Source organism: Blennius ocellaris (assembly GCF_963422515.1).
Source record: "Blennius ocellaris genome assembly, chromosome: 1".
Taxonomy (NCBI): Eukaryota; Metazoa; Chordata; class Actinopteri; order Blenniiformes; family Blenniidae; genus Blennius; species Blennius ocellaris.
Window position 1 is genome coordinate 33,378,240 of NC_137650.1, and position 12,453 is coordinate 33,390,692.

Genomic DNA, 12,453 nt, shown 5'->3' on the forward strand with positions numbered 1-12,453 from the left:
GGATTCAATTTATCAGACACGTACTATAAAGAAAATGAATCTCTTTACACTGTTTGGAATGTCTGTATCTATCTACATCTCTCTATCGGCCTAGATAGATATTTTAAAAACGCAATATATACCGTAAGTGCTAAATACATGATACCTGTAGCGTTTTCCCACTGCTTGAACAGTCCCCAAAGCGCTTTGCTATGTTAATGACATCCACCCAATTAAAACTCTAATGAAGCCATGCAAAGTGACCCATCAGTAATTTGGGGTCCACTGTCTTGCTCAAGGACACTGACATGTGCACAGAGGGATATGGGGAATTGAACCTGCAACATTGAGGCTGATAGATGACCAGCTTACAGCCGAACCAAATACAGGAATTAGGAAATATTCTGCTTTTTACCCCTGCTATGTTTCATTCTTCTTTTATTTAATTCTGAACCAAAAGCAAACAGTTCAAACAGCATTAATGCGTGTTAAAAACCTATTTACCTAAATGATGACTGATTTAATTCCAATCCCATAATTACTTTTGTTAAGGTAGAATTGCTAACAAAGCTGTAATTATCCCAAATAAATATATTCACTCATAGTGAGTGGACTTAAAACACAGGATGTCATAGTCAGGTTTGATTTACAGTTTATTTGAAAAAGTTGATAATAAATAGCTCTGTGCTTAAATACTTTCTGTTTTGCGTTAAGAAAAACAATGTAACAATATATTTAGAAAATAAAATACAAATAAAAAAGGAAAATATTCATCATGTAGGGAATTCAATTCATCATCAGCTCAACCTTCTAATCATGATGTATGTATGTATGAGTGCAAATTGATTTTTTTGTATGTTTGTATGTATGTGTATTTTGTGCATGTTTAGATACGTCAAGAATAAATTAATAACAGTAACTTAAATCAACCCCAGTTCAGCAAAGCAAATCGTTACTTTTCCACCTAAAATGACTTTGCTGCTTTGCCAGAAGCTCAAAATATCTTTCCCCATCAGAAGTGTCATATTCATATTTGTCATATTCAAAGTTTCGCTCTTACACAGTAACATATTGAAAACGAAGTCCGTTTACATGGAAATGGCAGTAATGCTGAAAACAACATAGTTAACTACGAGGCATCCAGTTAATGCTGCAGTTTTTTTGTTTAAAAAAAAATTAAACACATATATGCACGCAGAGGAAAACACGCTACAAATATGAACATTTACACAGAGTTGGAACGTTGTCAAAAAGTTTGTTTGCCAGCGATTTCGAGTACCGTTGTCATGCGGAGGGACAACCAAGGAGCAGCGAAAGTTTTAATGTTTTCACTTGAAAATATTATCATGGAAACGTGGCCTTAAATATATATTTTTTTTTTAAACAAATTTTGGGTAAAATTTTCTGTTCTGCAGTCTCTTCATACAAAAATGTGAGTGAAATTTCTAAAGAAATGTGAAACGAATTTCTCAATAAACTTGCAAATCATCCGAGGCTGCAAAAAAAAAAGTTTCCTGGATTCCTCAATTGAATCGCCGTGACACCACCCCCCTCCTCCTCCTCCTCCTCCTCCTCCTCGTTTCAGTCCGATGACGGGCTTTGACCTTCAGGGCGCCTCTTCTTCATCTTCGTCTTCGTCTTCGTCTTCGTCTTCGTCTTCGTCTTCGTCTTCGTCGTGCAGACGGACTCGGAGAGGAGCGGGAGGCTGAAGAGCATGACGACGCCCAGGCTGATCACCACGCAGAGCAGAGCCGGGCCCAGGGAGTTGGAGAACGCGACGGGGACGGAGTTCTCGGAGAGCCACCGGCGCCGCGTCACCATGTCCTGCTCCACGGCCTTCATCTGGAAGTGTGTGCCGAGGATGCCGCACACGTGGAAGAGCTGGTGGCTGTGGCCTGCAGGGGGCGACAGTCGACAGACACAAAGACACAAAGACAGACATGATGTCATAAAGGAAACACAGGAACCATTGAGAAACATCAAGGACACAAAGAAAAATACAAAGAGACAAAAGATCCAGAAAGAGACACTAGAATATACAGCTAAATAGAGGACGATGACTCATCTGGACCGACAGCGAGGCTCTAATGAACAAATAATCAAGTGAGTTCAATATTAATAACTCATATCTTGATTTGAACAAACTTGTTTTGAAGAGGCGCTCAAGCGAATTATCCTTCATTAATGCGGCGCGGTTAAATCTGATTATAATACTTAACGACATTAAAGAGAACAAGCCTGCTGAGAAGCTGACATTAAAATAAAAATTCCTAAACGAGAAAACAAACGTAGAGGTTGTGTGCGTGTGTGTGTGTGTGTGTGTGTGTGTGTGTGTGTGTGTGTGTGTGTGTATGTGTGTGAGTTGTAGATCATCTAAATATGACAACATTTGACCTTTCAGCCACTAGGGGGCAGTAGAGAACCTTTCCTCCTCTGCCAGTCTACCTGTGTTTTGTGTTTCTGTTTTTTGTTTTGTTTTTTTGTTTTTTTTAACATTGAGAACAGAATCGACCTCCTGATGTGACTGGAAACCACAGAAGAAGAGACCAGAGGGTCAAACTACTGGAAAGGAAGCAGCACAGAGAAGAGAAACACCCCTCCTCCTCCTCCCCCTCCTCCTCCTCCCTCTTCCTTCTCCTCCTCTCCTCTTCCTCCTCCTCCCCCTCCTCCTCCTCCCCCTCCCTCCTCCTCCACCCCCTCCCCCTCCTCCTCCTCCCCCTCCTCCTCCCTCTTCCTCCTCCTCCTCCTCCCCTCCTCCTCCTCCTCCTCCCTCTTTTTCCTCCTCCTCCTCCCTCTTCCTTCTCCTCCTCCCTCTTCCTCCTCCTTCTCCTCCTCCTCCCTCTTCCCTCCTCCCTCCCAGTCTCCCTCCTCCTCCTCCTCCTCTTCCTCCTCCCCCTTCCCTCCTCCTCCACCCCCCTCCCCCTCCTTCTCTCCCTCCCCCTCTCCTCCTCCTCCCTCCTCTCTTCCTCCTCCCCCCTCCTCTTCTTCCTCCCTCCTCCTCCCCCTCCCCCTCCTCTTCCCCCTCCTCTTCCCCCTCCTCCTCCTCCTCCTCCCCCTCCTCATCCTCCTCCTCCTCCCCCCTCCTCCTCCCTCCTCCCCCCCTCACCAATGTAGTCGAAGCTGCCGGGCGCCAGGCGTTCAGGCAGATGTGTGGCGAACAGGAACCCGGTGAGTAAGGACAGTGAGATGTGGTAGTAGTGCAGGACGTTGGCATCGTTGTCGGTGCAGCCGTCTCCCACACACACAAACACCTGAGAAGAAGAAACGCCATCGTTCACCCGCATCGTTCACCTTGCACAAAGTGGATTTCCCACTTGATGTATATTTTTTTTTACAAAGGACAGTAACTGAGTCCGGACACTTGAGGGGGGAGACAACGGCGTCCTTACCCTGTAGAAGAGAGGAAGGCTGTCGAACAGGTAGGGGAAGGCAAAAGCGACAACGCGGAGCATCTTGCTGAACCTCGGACTCCGACGCTCTGGAAATCTGAAAACGATGCGAAAAAGACGTCAAATCATCAAGAGTGAAATGGTCGAGACGAAACGCTCGGCGCTCCACAGCGAGGCGTCGAATCTCAACATCCCACTGTGAGGGAGAGTTTGTAAAAACACCCACAATGCAACAGCTTTAAGAGAAGATATTTAAACATTTCTATGTATTTCACACCGGTGATTAGCTTTAAGTTTGGCTTTTTTTTTTTTTTGTCGATTTCAGTCTGAGTTGTTCACATATTGTCTGCGCCACAAGGGAAAAACATTCAACTTTATATTTAAAGGTTGTCACGGCGCTCAAGATGAAACTGGGCTGGAGGTGAGGCCTGAACTAAAATTTCTTTAAGGAATCAAGTCAATTCAAAAAGTAGCAGAAAGTCAAGTACATGATGTAAACTATAGATTTTACTTGTTTTATAAACTTTATCCTGATTAAGCTTTTACTGCACTTATTCTATGTTTGAATGTATTTCTTCTATTTTATTTGTAAAGCTGAATTTCCTGCAGTCTGAATGTTGCTTTATGAGATCTGAGGCTTGGATCCAGTGCAACATCATTTATAAGGATATGTATGCAGTATATTTGATATATTTATACAGATATTTAAGAAGTGTATATATGGTATAAATGTATATAGATATATGTATGAAATGTATATATTAGTATTGCTGTATTAGATAACGATAAGAATATCTGTGTACAAACTAAAGAATAGGTAATAAGGGGTGGGAACTTTAAAAAAAAAAAGTTTTGTACTTCTCCCCATTCCTTTTTTGGACAATGTGCAGTGTTTTGTTATGTATTGGCTCCATGTTTATTTATTTTACTTTTTCTTTCTTTTGTATGAACAAATAGTTCGAAATAAAAAAAAAATAATTCATTCATTAATGTATTACTTTGTGTGGTTTTTAAAAAAAATCTTTTTTAAAGTATTTTTTAAGTTCTTGGGCTTTAAGTGTGGCTTTCTGAGCCGTTTGCGATGAAAGTGTGTTAAAGTAAAAAGATCTATGAATCTATTGTTCAGTCAATTTGCCTTGCTTTGCCTTAACACGGAAAATTCCCCATTTCCCAGTTGGACTTCCCAGAAAGTCTGCAGGTGCATTAAAAACAGGTTCTGGAGGAGGAGGAGGAGGGAGGGGGGTGGGGGGGTGTTGGGGTTCCAGGGATTCAGCTGGAATGAGGTCGGTTTGTTCCGGAACACGTTTGTCGGCTCTGACTCAGTCCTCTCCTCTCTTCTCCTCTCGGGTCGGTCAGGTCGGTCGGGTCACACCCAACCAGTTAGTCAACAAAAAGTTTCACCAGCAACACATTAATTTACTCACTTTTTCATGGTGTCGTGGTCGAACTGAAGGAATGGAAATCCCAGCCTGAGAGGAGGGGAGAGGAGAGGAGAGGAGGGGAGGGGAGGGGAGGGGAGGAGAGGAGAGGACATGAGAGGAGAGGAGAGAACAAGGAGAGGAGAGGGGAGAACGAGGAGAGGAGAGGAGAGGAGAGGAGAGGAGAGGAGAGGAGAGGAGAGGGGAAGAGAGGAGAGGAGAGGAGAGGAGGGGGGAGGAGAGGACATGAGAGGAGAGGAGAGAACAAGGAGAGGAGAGGGGAGAACGAGGAGAGGAGAGGAGAGGAGAGGAGAGGAGAGGAGAGGAGAGGAGAGGAGAGGAGAGGAGAGGAGAGGAGAGGAGAGGAGAGGAGAGGGGAGGGGAGGGGAGGAGAGGGGAGGAGAGGACATGAGAGGAGAGGAGAGAACAAGGAGAGGAGAGGGGAGAACGAGGAGAGGAGAGGAGAGGAGAGGAGAGGAGAGGAGAGGAGAGGAGAGGAGGGGAGAGAATGAGGAGAGGAGAGGAGAGCAGAGGAGAGGAGTGGAGGGGAGGGGAGAGAACGAGGAGAGGGGAGGAGAGGAGAGGAGAGGAGAGGAGAGAAGGGGAGGAGAGGAGAGGGGAGAGGGGAGAGGGGGGGAGGAGAGGAGAGGAGAGGAGAGGAGAGGAGAGGAGAGGAGAGGAGAGGAGAGGAGAGGAGAGAAGGGGAGGAGAGGGGAGGGGAGAGGGGGGAGGAGAGGAGAGGAGAGGAGAAGAAAGAACGAGGATCAGCTCGTCAATGTGATAAAACTATCGCTGCATGACAATCATGAAAGTGACGCGACGTCACGGCGTTGGAGTGCTGTTTTGTTTTGTTTTGTTTGTTTTGATGGAGTCACACATTCACTCTGGTAAATGTGCAGCAGAGAAGTGAGAGCTGCAGTAAAACATTGTCAGGAAGTGGAATCAGAGGTCGCGGGACGAGCGGCACGTCGTTATATTGAGCTTTATTGAGCTCCAGACATTCCTCTGGTGAAACGCTGTCACGTTTTAAATAAAAATAAAAAACAACTTCCTGGATGTCTCTAAATTGTGTGTAGTTTTAATATGTTTAAGTTTTAACTACAAATGTACACATTTACAAACTAATTAAAACATTTTTTCAAGCATCAAAACAATTCCTTGAGCATGTTTGTGACTTTAACTACAAGAAATGATGACTTCTGAGTGTTTTTCATTCAGTTTCATGAAGTAGATTTATTTTTAAAGCTCAACTGTCATTAAGATGAATGTGTGTGTAAAAAAAAAGATTATTATGTCCTCGTTAAGGTTACCTTCTATTATTCCATGTAGAATAAAGCACTACCGTAATTTCCAGACGTTGAGCACACCCGAATACTAAGCTGCACCCACCAAATTCGAAAAGAATAAAAAGAAAGTTCGGAGCTACGTGATGCACCTGAACGCATCACCCATGTATTGGAGGCGTGAATCTCATTAACCTCTAAAAGAAAAATTATAAATTAGTTGCGTCATCCTTTCGGCAAACTCCTGTGAAAAAAGTAGCGGCTTATAGTCCGGAAATTACGGTAATATTTCCAGTTTGATTGGGATTCAAAGATTTAGTTTGTGTGGCGTCTCACCTGGAGTAGCAGGACAGGACGGTGCAGACCACCGTGTTGACCACGGCCATGACCACGAAGCCCCGGTGGAAGGACCCGCCCACCCACCTGTCGGGGAAAACGTACGCCGAGTAGACGACGGCCGAGCCTGAGGGAGCGAAGGAACACTTTGATCCCACTTTGATCTCAATCCGTACCAACTTTGATTGAAACGTTTTTATAGACACCGGTTCGCCAATGAGTCACCAAACCTGTCTGTTTACATGACAGCAGTCCTGAAAACAACCGTTTTTCTTTTGTTTTGTTTTTTTAAACGGCTCACAAGGTGGAACTTTTCAAAACTGCTCTGACTCCATGTCCACGAAAATTGGAGAAACTTTAGGAAAAGTGATGTTCATTTTTCCAAATGTGCATCTAGCATTTGGTTCTGTTTCATTACAAAAACAAACAAAAAACAAACAGTGCCCACTAGTGGTCCAACATACTAACGTCACCATTTTCGTGTGAACAGACATCAAGATTTTTTTCACTTTTTTAAAATTTTGAAATACTATGATGACGTAGAGACCAAGGAGACGCTCCAGCAAACCTGAACTATTCCGCTGAGGGTTCGGTTTCTTACCCAGGCTGTAGAAACTGAGAGCCGCGTAGTCAAAGAAGAAGCAGATGTGTCGCGCTCGAGCCGACATGGTGCTGAAGGTGTGAGCACAGCTGGACGCCAGCGGGTAGACGCAGCAGGACAGCAGGAAGACCAGCAGGGGCCAGGTGAAGGGGTCCTGCCAGGCCGTCTGCATGAGCACCACCGTCACCAGCTTCCACAGGAAGTACCTGTCAGCGGGGAGGGGGCGCTGTCAAGACACTGAGCTGGACCAGGAACTATAATCAGGATGTTAGAGGAGGAAGATGCTCTATAATCTGGATGTTAGAGGAGGAAGATGCTCTATAATCTGGTTTAAGAGGAGGGAGATGCTCTATAATCTGGATGTTAGAGGAGGAAGGTGCTCTATAATCTGGATGTTAGAGGAGGAAGATGCTCTATAATCTGGTTTAAGAGGAGGAAGATGCTCTATAATCTGGTTTAAGAGGAGGACGATGCTCTATAATCTGGATGTTAGAGGAGGAAGGTGCTCTATAATCTGGATGTTAGAGGAGGAAGATGCTCTATAATCTGGATGTTAGAGGAGGAAGATGCTCTATAATCTGGTTTAAGAGGAGGAAGATGCTCTATAATCTGGTTTAAGAGGAGGAAGATGCTCTATAATCTGGATGTTAGAGGAGGAAGGTGCTCTATAATCTGGATGTTAGAGGAGGAAGATGCTCTATAATCTGGATGTTAGGGGAGGAAGATGCTCTATAATCTGGACATTAGAGGAGGAAGATGCTCTATAATCCGGATGTTAGAGGAGGAAGATGCTCTATAATCTGGATGTTTATTACTTAGAATGAAGAGGCAGCAACTGTTTTCACATGAACTTAATTATCTATAACGATATTGATCATTTTACAAAAGTGAACAGTAAAATCAAAAAGTGTGTTTTCCGACCGTGTCAATCACAAAAACATGACAAGACAGGAGGACGACATCATCATCATCATCATCATCTTCCTCACTGTCTTGTGGATGAACTCAGGACATGACGACTTGACAGATTAAATTGACGGACGTCGTTGCGCCTCATTAACCAATCAGCTTCAGTCACTGTTTTGTGTTTCGCTTTTCGTGGAGGAGAGATGAAGCTCATTAGGAGCCGCCCCTCCCCCGACACACACACCCAGGAGGCAGGCACACACACACACACACACACACACACACACACACACACACACACACACACACACACACACACACACACACACACACACACACACACACACACACACACACACACACACACACACACACACACACACACACACTGCAGCCAGAGCAACCTGCTCTCAGGGAGGAAACACAAACCTTCACCGTGACTTTAACCCTCAGACACAAAACACACAAACATCAAACACGAGACCAAGACCAGGACCAGGACCAGGACCAGGACCAGGACCAGGACCAGGACTAGGACTAGGACTAGGACTAGGACTAGGACCAGGACCAGGACCAGGACCGAGTCCAGCTGTTGCTTGTAGGACCACTGGATGAAGGGCCAAGCTCTGGTTTTATCAAGCAAAGCTGCTTTTATTTACTTGAATTTTGCCGAATGAAAACTTTAAATATCGGACGATAAAAGACAAAGTGACAGAAGATCGACCTTCCAGGTCTGAGCCGCGAGCGGCGGACTCCTCTGAGTGTCACCTGCTTGTACCCGTCTCATTAGTCCTGCGTCTCTCAACATCGAATGTCCAAAAAACACGATTTTCCAGCTCTGCAGGATTCCTGCTGCACGAAGCTGCTCCGTCTGGCCACAACGAAAACATCCTGCTTACTAAGAAATATGTCTTGTTGTTATACGACAAATTCTTCTTCTTAAAAAAAAACAACAACTGTCATTTATATGACAGAAAATTAAGTGTGAAACAGTTCTGGTTAAGTGAACTACATTTAGCCTTTCTTCTTGTTTTAAGGGATAATTTAATGTGTGATGGGGGGGGTGTTTCTCTGTGTTGTATTGTCTGTGTGCATAAAAACAATCAAATGTGACAAAATAAAAAAAGAAGAAAGAAATCTGTCATTTTCCGAAATAAAGGAATTGAATTATAAAAACAAAAGTGTGAAGGCGTCATCGCATGTTTGCGCCTTCTACTAAAAAGACAATCTAAATTAGTAAAAAATAAAAATAGAATGACAGTGGATATCTTCAAAAAGCTTTCAGAGGATTTGTTTTCATCAAAGAATGGTTCCATTAAATACTGAGAGCGGTTGGGTCAAAGGTCAAAGGTCACGGACATATTTCCGTCCCAATTGCAGTCAGTTTTAATTCGACTGACGTCAAAACAAAGCCAACATGTTCAGCTTTCAATTCCCCATCCTCTGACGTGTCACATGATGCAGTGACATCATCACCCTGGTTAGGGGTTGGGGGTCAAAGGTCAGCGGGGGAGGGGGTCACGTTGAATTTGTAAAATGTGTGTCAATCTGTGAAAGTAGGAAGCAATTCAAACGGCCACGACAAACGATGAGAAGGAGCGGTGGATTAAATAACCTCGTAATCCACTGGTTTCCATGGTGACAGATGTGGTGTTGGCGAAGGTCATGTGCTCTAACGCGTGTCGTTCGAGCTTCTATGTGTGATTCTGTCTGTAATTAATCCGCTTTGTATTCAGTTCCAAACTGCAAAGATTCTGCGGCGGTGGCGGCGGCGGTACCAGGTGGGCAGGAAGTGCGTCCAGATGTTGAGCGTCTCGTTGGTGAGCTGGAAGAGGCTGAGGATGCAGTCCGTGGCCGAGCTGCGAGGGTGCCGGTACCCCGACATGATGCTGTCCTCGTGGAAAACCTGGAGACGCGGAACAAAACGGGTTTTGTTTTTTTTCCCCCCAAAACAAGAAACAAAACTTAAAAACTGCAAACGGTCCTGAGATCTACAGCAGTGTGAGAAAAAAAAAACAATCCCCAAAACGTTTCAAACTCAGCCTTTACAAAACTTTACAAGAAGGATTCGTCAAGATCGTATTTGGCTTCCAAATGTTTTTTATGTTATAAAATATTCTCGTTTAGAAGTGCTTTAGAAAGTTTAATCTTTACATGGCAACATTTTGAAAATAAAGTCCGTTTACACGACAGAAATGCTAAAAAAAAAAATATGTCGTTAGCATGTCAGGCCACAAGATACTATTATGGTGACTTTCAAAATAAAAGTACAAAGTCCGAGGAGAACATGGAGTCATGACGCTCTGGAGGAAACATTATTATTGCCCATCGACTGAGCATGTGCAGAACAGCTGTTTACTATGGCATTCAGAGAAGTTGCGTTTTCATCGTTTCCATGGAGACGGAGCAAAAAGTTGCATTTTTCAGTGACTCCGAGCAGCGTAGCTTTTCCTAAACCGATTTTTTTTTCTCTTGAGCACGTTGTGTCTAACTGTTTTTCACTGTTTCCATTCGTCTCGATTAATAATAACGATAAATTCAGTTAGAAAACCTGTTTTAATAAAACAACAATCACTTTTTTTTTTTTACAGTTCAGCCATTTGGTTTCTATCAGGATTTGTGGGAAAAGGCCTCCCCCTGACCCCCCCCCCCCCCACCAGTGAATCTGGATAAATCTGGATAAATCCCATGTGTCCCGGTGGGAAAAGCTCCCCAGTGTGAGCGTGAACTTACTTTAGGAACCTGGTTGATGGTGAAGCCGCGAGGCAGCCTGAAGAGGCTGAGCATGGCTCCTCTTGACGACCTGAAACCAGGTGCGAGGAGCAGATCTGCACCGCCGCCGGGGCGCGCCTGGCTCTTTATTGGCTTTGTGTTGCCATGCCGTCCTCCCGGTTCCTCCCTTCCATCTCCTCCCTCCTTCGTACCCAGAGAGAATACCTACCTGTGCCCCTCCTCCTCCTCCACTCAGGTGTATTCTCTCACACTCGCATACCTGCTGCCGCTGGAGGACGAGTTTTTCCAGCTGCGAGGTGAAAGTCACGCCCGCCGCCGTGGAGCCGAGTCTCAATCACGACCACGGAGTCAGAGAAGCGAGTGAAGTTACTCCACTACTGTAGTATCTAAAGAAGTAACTGCCAGGTGCAGTGGGATGCGGTGCACACTTGAGACGTTTGTACCATTTTGTCATTTCAATCTAATTTATTTTTGCATTTACATGGAAAAGATTTGAATCTTGCTGTGGGGCCACTAGAGGGAGCCGTTTCTCAATATTGATCAATATCAAAGTTGAGCTCCTTTAAAGTGTCTTTATCCGTCGTTTCGGTTCAGCCAGAAGCCGTCGTTTAGTGAAGTCACTAAAAGAAGTTTGAATCCTGCAGGGACTCGTCTGGATCGATTAAAGTGTAACTCAGAATCGAGCCGCCCGGGTTAATGCCTGATGTGACGGCAGGAGTGTGTTAATGGTTAATCTTCATCTTCACCTTCATCTGGCTTCTGTTTGCTCAGGCGAGACTTTAAAATCAAACACATTGAGACTCCAGATGAACAAGAATAAATCCTCATCAGGAAATAAAATACATGTGAAATGCCTATTAAAATATATCTACTTCAAAATGTCTCTACTTCAATTACAGAGTATAAAGTCATCAAAAATTTTTTTTAATATAAAATAAATATCATTTCCATTCATATTTGATTTTTGAAAAATCTAACCCTAACCCCATCTATTATCCATTATCTTTTAAGTTGATTTATTTTATTTTTTCTTTATTGCTTGCATAATAATTTTTTTTTAACTTTTGTTTCTAAAAAATTCCATCAAATAGAAACTTCTTTTTTTTTTTTAATCTTCAGCATGAACTAAATTCCGTCACTTTCCTAACTGGCCACAAGGTGTCAGTGTTTCCTAAAGAAACAACGGAGGTTGGAGCTCACTGAAAAACATGAACAAGCATTTTAATGATATTAAAGGATATTTCAAGGATTCTATAATTCAGACTTCATTAAAACAATAAAATAACACTTATACATATTAAATCTGTTTTTCCAACTCCGTGGACTTGGGTCAATTTCTTTGGAAGCCTGGTGGATTTCACTGGAACCCGGCGAGTCGCTCCTTCAGGTTCGGCGTAAAGAAGTAAATGCCGAGTCATGTTCTCTTTGCTGAAGATCAAAGGCCACTTTACCGAACCGAAGATGAAAAATGGGTGGTTGCTCTTCAGGTGTCTTTGGTTCAGTGTTGCTGGATGCTTCCACATATCCCCCCCCAACCACACAAACAAATCCAATAAGTTCAGGTTCAACGGGGTGTTAATTTCATCAAGTGGGGAAGTTTATGGGCGCCACAAAGCCGGCGGCCTCTTGAGGATGTGGAGCATCTGAAAGGCAGTGGGGGAGGGGCGCCGAGGACATCCTGATTATCGGGTTTATGTGGGGGCTAATTACAGGAGCTGGGGGGGCTGTCAGGAGGGACAGTAATATCACCAGTGAGGAGGAGGATGAAGAGGAGGAGGAGGAGGAGGGATGATGCTGCAGTGTATTAA

At 44.1% G+C, this 12,453-nt stretch overlaps 1 protein-coding gene across 1 annotated transcript; it reads right to left on the reverse strand.

The window, feature by feature from the left end:
• Nucleotides 1-643: 643 nt before the first annotated feature.
• LOC308132688 (membrane progestin receptor gamma-B-like) lies at nucleotides 644-10,730 on the reverse strand. Its single transcript, XM_080499868.1, has 8 exons — nucleotides 10,646-10,730; nucleotides 9,691-9,818; nucleotides 7,007-7,212; nucleotides 6,406-6,532; nucleotides 4,793-4,837; nucleotides 3,369-3,465; nucleotides 3,086-3,230; nucleotides 644-1,874 (listed from the first exon to the last, which is right to left on the reverse strand). Exons 1-8 carry the CDS (start codon nucleotides 10,697-10,699, stop codon nucleotides 1,561-1,563), a joined length of 1,116 nt encoding a protein of 371 aa, XP_080355994.1. The 5' UTR covers nucleotides 10,700-10,730; the 3' UTR covers nucleotides 644-1,560.
• Between the last annotated feature and the right edge of the window lie 1,723 nt (nucleotides 10,731-12,453).